General features: G+C 34.4%; 2 protein-coding genes across 3 annotated transcripts in view; one reads left to right on the forward strand and one right to left on the reverse strand.

The window, feature by feature from the left end:
• The window catches only part of LOC108752111 (tRNA (cytosine(38)-C(5))-methyltransferase), a 2,436-nt gene extending 365 nt beyond the window's left edge, over positions 1-2,071 (reverse strand). Inside the window, exons 1-2 of the mRNA XM_018492735.1 lie at positions 1,763-2,071; positions 417-1,151 (exon numbers count right to left, since the gene is read on the reverse strand). Of these exons, the coding sequence (XP_018348237.1) occupies positions 417-1,151; positions 1,763-1,817 (790 nt within the window). The 5' untranslated portion in view covers positions 1,818-2,071. The remainder of the gene's footprint in view (positions 1-416; positions 1,152-1,762) is intronic.
• A 5,363-nt stretch (positions 2,072-7,434) lies between these two features.
• Positions 7,435-7,864, forward strand: part of LOC108752114 (protein CLEC16A) — a 7,661-nt gene continuing 7,231 nt past the window's right edge. For both annotated transcript variants that reach the window (XM_018492740.1, XM_018492741.1), the window contains exon 1: positions 7,435-7,787. In XM_018492740.1, the coding sequence (XP_018348242.1) occupies positions 7,714-7,787 (74 nt within the window). In that variant the 5' untranslated portion in view covers positions 7,435-7,713. The remainder of the gene's footprint in view (positions 7,788-7,864) is intronic.

A 7,864-nucleotide genomic window follows, 5' to 3' on the forward strand; every position in this document is an offset into this window, starting at 1 on the left:
TATATTATATTTATATAAATATGACTTAAAGAATATGACTTAATATGTACGAATATATAATAAATATTGCAAGAATATTAAATTATGGAACGAAAGATGGAAAAAGGTAGCAAATCCATTGATTTTTCATACACCTTCATGTTCAGTACATAATAAAAGTATTAATCTGCTAACTACATGAATATTAATTGAATTCCCTAGCAGTCGGTATTTTTGTCTATCTGTAATATGTTCTGGAAAATGAAAATCTTCTGGGAAACACATTAATCGACATACCTCTTTAGGTGAGAAAAACCTAAGTTTCAAATCTGACAAAATTTGCATTTGCTTATTCGAATCATTTTCATAATTAGCAATTTCATTATACTTTGATTTGATTATTTCATCTGTAAATGGGCAATATACAGATCCTGTACCTTCTGCATAATAACTGTATCCTTTGGTGAAGCAACAGGAACCATTGCTTTCAGTTGTTCGTATATCTAATACCCATGCTCTCTTTTGTAGTAACTTAGAAGGCACTAAATACTTTGAATCTTCAATACGTTCCAAAATATTATTTAATGTATAACACAGTCTGCCAGATTTCTGATTAATTTTACCTTCTTTCTCTGCTAATACTGAGTGTTTACTTTTTGGTAGTAATTCAAATAATTCAGGAAGTAAATTATTCCCTAGCGAGGACTGTTTAAAACAGAATTTCAGATTATTTCTTTTCGCCAGTAAATAATATCTATGTCTACTGTTTGGCATACCAAATTGGCATGGGCTTAATATTAACTCTCTATAGATATAGCCACAACTTTTTATGCAATTTACTAATCTGTCTCTCATTTGAGATACTTCAAAACCTTTAACATTCTCGAACAAAATATATCTCAAATTTTTCAATTCTGGCAACAAGTTCAAAATGTGTTGCAAGGAACAACTTCTGTTATCAAGAGCATCCTTCTTTAACCCTAATCTAGTAAAAGGCTGACACGGAGGACTCATAAACATAATGTCCACATTTAACTTGTTTAATTCCTGTGCATTAATAGACTGAATATTTCTATTCATAAGAACAGTTTCCAGAAAATTGTGATGGTAAACATCATTTGCAACAGGATTTATATCAATTGCTGCGACAACTTTAGCTGCAATTCCACTCTCTGAAATGTTACAACAAAGATGAATTAATTAACTTTATAGTAAACTTACATATTGTTCACAATTGTTATCTTAATTTCTAATCTCTTTTTCCTAACTATCTGCTAATTCCGAATTATTCTTAATGTCTCTAGATCTTTGGATTTTATATTGTACCTTTAGATCTTTAGATTTGACTACCAGAACCTTTTTTTCACTTGATTGTATTGGAAAAAGGATTAGAACAATCAGAAATTTCTATCTCTTTATCTGTTTTGAAACGTATTAAAAAAGACTCGAACAATGAGTCCAAACGTTTATAAGTTTGAATTGTCTGTATTATTCATTTATAATACTATGTAATTTGTTAATAATTTGTTCGTATTTTTACATTAATTGCTATTACTTTTATTAGCAATTTTTATTTGTTCTTGGAATCAAGAAAATGTATATCTGATTTTATTTTATATATATATAAAATAAAATATATATATATAAATATATATATATGCACATATATACATGTATATATGTAAAGGAAATTTGTAGTTACATTTCTAACAGTATTTTAATATAAAAACACGATTCATTATATATAATTATATAGTAATATTTTTCGATTATTTAAATTTACCACGTAACGCATAATGCATCCCTCCAATGCCGCTGTATAACTCCAACGCCTTCATTATTTCCGATTTACTTTAGGTTTAAGAAAACAATATTTTATGTTATGAATGGTACTATGGTTTTCTTCTTTGCAAGAGAATGGCCCCAACTCCTACCACGGAGTCGATATGGTTAGAATCAAAATAAACAAGGAGCACAGACTCTTGCATAACGCATAACGCATAAGAAATTGAACCATCAGTCTTTCGTTTCCTTCCTTTCCATGAAATAAAGAACTATGATTGCTTGAATTTTTTGCTTTATGTATTATGCGTTATGCAAGAGTTTGTGCTCCCCGCTATAGCTGCTCCATGCGGCGAGTAACAGGAATTAGGATTGCCGCAGACAAAATTTCTGTAACAGTAACCTTAAGACGTGAACTTAAATCGATGAGCCAATCAGGATACTGCCTTAGATCTACGTATACGTATTCTAACAGAAATAGCAGTAAACTTATCCATAAGGCGAGTTTTAATCGGTTGAAATTCACCTTATTGCGAGGTTATGGATAGGTTTATTGTTATTTCCATTTCTGTTAGCTTACATAATCCAAAGCAATATCCTGATTGATTTATCGGCTTAAAGCTCATGGCACATAGAAGAACGTAAGATCGTAACACGTAAGCAGTAAGCAAATTGGCCAATCGCAGTAGAGACGGTAATGCCAGTAGCGAATCCAATGTTACGATTTCCTTACTGATTCCGTCTTACGGCCTTACGTTTTTCTATATGCTCCCAGCTTAAGTTTACATTCTCTATTCCGCAGTCGTTTTCCGCACCGTATGATTTCATCCTAAGTCTTTAGACTACGAGACCTTAGTAATATTCTTCGCAATATGCGGGGTCTACAATAGAAGTCGTAACGACTGTAGAGTTTGAAATCGTAGAAAATTAAAACAATCACAGTCGCATATGAGAAGAATAATCTACTATAATTGATCAATTTTCTACGACTTAAGACCCTACGATCGCTACGACTTCTATTGTAGACCCTGTAATATAATTGGTATATGAAGAAATAACGTCTATTTAGGCGACGTAAATAAACAATATAATTTATTATAAGACCATATATGTGATAACATAACTAAAGCAACATAACCAAAGCCTTAATGTCTGTTCTACGATAGGGTCGCAAATCGTAAGCCGTAAGAAATTGGCCAATCACAGTTAAATGTGAGGAAAATAATCGATTATGATTGATTAATTTTTTACAGCTTACTGTTTACGATTCTATTATAATAGAAAAAGTATTCATAGTCCTTTGTTGAGGAATGAGGATTCCTTGTTCCTTATTTCACGTTTCATAAACCTTCTTTGACCAAACAAGGAGTCCTATTAACTTTCTTTTTTCAGGAGGTTACGAGTTTCCTGGAAGAAGAGATGCAACCTTCATAACTAAGTAAAAAAATGAACCAATCAAAATCTTTTATTTCCTTTCTTTCCGTAAAATAAAGGACTTTGATTGATTGATTTTCTTATGCCTCATGTTTTATGCGTTATGCAAAAGTCTGTGTTTCTCGCTTAACCCTAACCAAACCTATTTTTTACTTTCTCGTAGAAAGTTGTACATTCAAGAAACAAAGTTCTACTAGGTTTACAATCTTTCATGCAAAATGATGTAGCCTCGCACCAATAAATGAAGTTGTGTATTACATTTAGTAAGAAGCGGATGTATTTTTCTCGAGTATTGTATCATTTTTTAAAAGCGTTACCGGCTTCAACTATGCCTAGTACGACTAGCTAAGTAAATCTCGTTAAGGAAACCAGAGTCAATTAAAAACGAAGAAGAAGAAGAAGACCAACGAATGAGTTTAATTAGGATTAGGTATTTTTGGAAAACATTCCAAGCGGACACTATCTACGCTGCAACTTTGTAATAAACAATAGTAATAATAGGTTCGCGGAACAGAGCGACACTTTTTTCTGCCAGTTTCTTTCATTTTATACAAAAACGCGTCAAATGAGCCTAATTTTATTGATTTTTGAGGTGAAGTCCATAAACTATTAGGTTGTTCGGAAAGTAATTTCGTTTTTTCTTATGAAAATGAAAGACGATTTTCAATCAGACGCGTTTCAAATGATCATAAACGGTCGAATTCGATAAATTTAATCTCTCAGCGATCTCACGAGTTGTTATTCGCCGGTTTGCATCAATTAATGCCTTTATTGTGCCTTCATCAGCTTCAACTGGCCTTCCAGAACGTGATGCATCTTCAACATCAAAATTGCCGGATCGAAATTTTGCAAACTAGTTTTAGCACTGGCGTTCTGTCAATACATCTTCTCCATACACATCGGATAATTTTTTTCTTGCTTGAACAGCATTTTTACCTTTTCGATAGTAAAAAAGTAAAATATGCCGAAAATGCTGCTTTTCACTTTCATATTTGATAGGGCACTAACCAAAAACTACTGCGTAGAATCAATCGAACTTTTTTCACAAGCAAGCCTTGCTATATCAGCTGTCAAAATATATAATGATTATGCGGCTTAAGTGTGAAGTTGGCTGTGAAAAAATACAATAAGTCCTCTGTTGGGAAAAAACGAAATTACTTTCCGAACAAGCTAATATGAAATTATCTAAATATTATATAAAATATTATTAAATTATAAACTAAGTATTTTTTAAATAAAATTATTTTATTTTATGTATTAATCTGTAGAAATTAAATTGTGTTGCCTAGGGAATTTTTGTCACTACCAACACTATCCCCTCTTTTTTTATGGAAATAGTCATGTAACCTCCTTATATATAGGATTCTAATACCCGTATTCATAGTCCTTCCTTGAAGAATGAAGATTCTTTATTCCTTATTTTACATTTCATAAACTTTCCTTGACCAAATAAGAAGCCTTAATAGCTTTTTTTTCTCAAGGGAGATTACAAGTTTCTTTGAGGAGATGCAGTTTTCATAACCAAGCAAACCTCCAAATTTATTTTGTCAATTTATTTATTTGTTTTCTGGGTTATACCCGTATTCATAGTCCTTTCTTATTTTAAGGCTGGAGGAAGCCTCCATGAAGAATTCCTCGATTCCAGTCGAATTCGCCATAATGCTTATTATAAGGTGTAGTAAAAAGAAATCTATTATTTTTGCATTATATTGAGGGCTTTATTTAGCATAGTTAGAATGATCCGATTTAGGTCAAATATGCACCGTTTTGTTCGATAACTTGTTGCCATTTTGAAGGTAATTTCATTATGCCTCTCTCATAGAAACCCTCGTCCCTATTGGCAAAAAACTGGGACAGTCGATTTTCACAAGCTTCTCTTGAGGCGAATTTTTCACCAGCAAAATCATTCGCCATAGACAGGAACAGGTGGTAATCACTTGGTGCCAGGTCCGGACTATAAGGTGGATGCATAAGAACCTCCCAACCAAGCTCCCGGAGCTTCTGGCGAGTCACTATCGATGTGTGTGGCCTGGCGTTGTCTTGATGGAACACAATTCCTCTCCTATTGGCCAAAGCTGGCCGCTTCTGGGCGATTGCTTCTTTCAGACGGTCCAATTGTTGACAGTACAGGTCCGAATTAAGAGTTTGGCCGTAGGGGAGCAGCTCATAGTAGATGATTCCCTGCCAATCCCACCAAACACACAGCAAAACCTTCCTGATCGTCAATCCTGGCTTGGCCACCGTTTGCGCCGGCTCATCGCGATTCGACCACGACCGTTTTCGCTTGACGTTGTCGTAAGTGACCCACTTTTCATCACCAGTAACCATTCGCTTCAGAAATGGGTCGATTTTGTTGCGATTCAGCAGCGATTCGCAGATGGAAATTCGGTCCATGAGGTTTTTTTGCGTTAACTCGTGTGGCACCCATACATCGAGCTTCTTTTTGTATCTAGCATTATTTAAATGGTTCCAAACGTTTTTTATGCAATGTTTAGCTCCTGGGCAATCGAAACAGTGCTTACATGACGGTCGGACTCGACGATTTCCATTATTTTATCGACATTTTCAACAATTGGCCTTCCAGAGCGTGGTGCATCTTTGACATCAAAATTACCGGAACGGAATCGACGAAACCAAAATTGCGCGATATTGACTGTTACTATACAGTATCAGGACCATAAACACTATTCACATTTTCAGCCGCCTGGCTTGCGTTTTCGCCTTTATCGAAGAAAAACTGTAAAATATGGCGTATTTTCTCTTTGTTGGTGTCCATCTTTGACACGCGCTCAAACAATACTGACTCAAGCAATCACAAAACTGTCTGAGAAGTTTTTTTAGTACGAAATCTTATCTTTCTAACGCCATTTGGCGTAACCCGATCGCACTTATACAACGCGAGATACAGATTACTAAAGCCATCTATTGGAAAAATAATAGATTTCTTTTTACTACACCTAATATATAATTAAAGAGAAAATGCTTTTGGCACAGTTCATTTCCGAAAAAAAGCTATCGAAAATAATTATCAATGCGACAGATCTAAATTAAAAGCTATGAAAAATAAAAAGACCGGTGTGACGAACTAAATTTGGTGGTTTGATTGGTTATGAAGGCTGCACCTCCTCCTCAAGGAAACTCATAACCTTCCTTGAGAAAAGGAAGCTAATAAGGCTTCTTATTTAGTCAAGGAAAGTTTATGAAACGTGAAACAAGGAATCCTCATTCCTCAAGGAAGGACTATGAATACGAGTATTAACCCGTATTCATAATCGTTCCTTATTTTAAAGATGGAGGAAGCCTCCATGAAAGATTCCTCGATTCTCCAAGGCCTCCTTGTTTCATAAATGGATCTCAAGTCTGCCTTCTCGAAGAAAGAAATATTTTAGGGATTTTAGTAGCCTATTGAAGGCAGCATGTTATAATATATAGTATATGCAAACTTAATATCATGAATTATGAATAATAAAGATTATAAAGGCATTGTTAATTAAATAAAGTCGTGATTAAGCATTTTGCAACAATAATTTTGCAACAATAATTTGGACAAAAATAAAATTAATAACGAATTTGATTTGACGCACTCACTGCGCACTGATGCACATTAAAACTGTCATACATACACAAAATAACGTAAATATATGTTTATAAATAAACATGGAAATCGATTAAATTGTGAAATACTCAATATATTTTATTGTACTGTTAGGTAAAATATGTATTTCATAATTCGAAATATTTGCATTTTATTTTTATACTCAAATTAAGTCAGTGTACAACGGCTTTAATATCCATCAGTGCTTCCAATCGGATTCGTCATAATGCTTATTGTACGAAGAAGGAGAAAATATTTTTGACGCAGTTTATTTCCGAAAAAAAACTATCGAAAATAATGATCGATGCAACAGATCTAAATTAAAAGCTATCGAAAATAAAAAGACCATTGTGACGAACTAAATGTGGTGGTTTGATTGGTTATGAAGGCTGCACCTTCTCCTCAAGGAAACTCGTAATCTTCCTTGAGAAAAGGAAGTTAGGAAGGAATAAGGTTCCTTGTTTGGTCAAGAAAGGTTTATGAAACGTGAAATAAGGAACAAGGAATCTTCATTCCTCCAAGAAAGACTATGAATACGGGTATTATTGAAAGCGAGAAAAAGAGTGCTAATGCAGTCTAGTGCAGGAACAGAAAACAGACAGAGTCAAGTTTTGGAACGCACCCCTGCAAACAGTCCATAAACGGAGAGGGCAGCGATTTAAAAAGAGACACTATCCAACTGCAACGCATCATGTTATCCCTTCCACCATAACTTAAACTCAAATGGCGATGTAAAATATAATAAAGTTCTCTCGCGCGACAGTTATGTTACGCACGTTGCTATTTCATATGATCGGCAAGATCTCGACAAAAGAGTACACCTCTACAATTGTGGCGTGAAAAAGAGAAAGAGAGAGTTGCTGCAGGTACATACAGCTTGGGTGGAGCGCGAATGTAGGCATGCCTATGCGAGGTAACTGAAAATGTTTCGCAGTCGGAGCTGGTTTGGTGGCGGACTTTGGAAGCCCAAAAACCCACATTCCCCAGAGCATCTTAAGTATGTATTTATACAAACGATTGATCAACATACCTAACACTTGCATCAAATGTAAAAACAGATTCTTGCAAGTATAT

Source organism: Trachymyrmex septentrionalis, unplaced genomic scaffold (assembly GCF_001594115.1).
Source record: "Trachymyrmex septentrionalis isolate Tsep2-gDNA-1 unplaced genomic scaffold, Tsep1.0 scaffold54, whole genome shotgun sequence".
NCBI lineage: Eukaryota > Metazoa > Arthropoda > Insecta > Hymenoptera > Formicidae > Trachymyrmex > Trachymyrmex septentrionalis.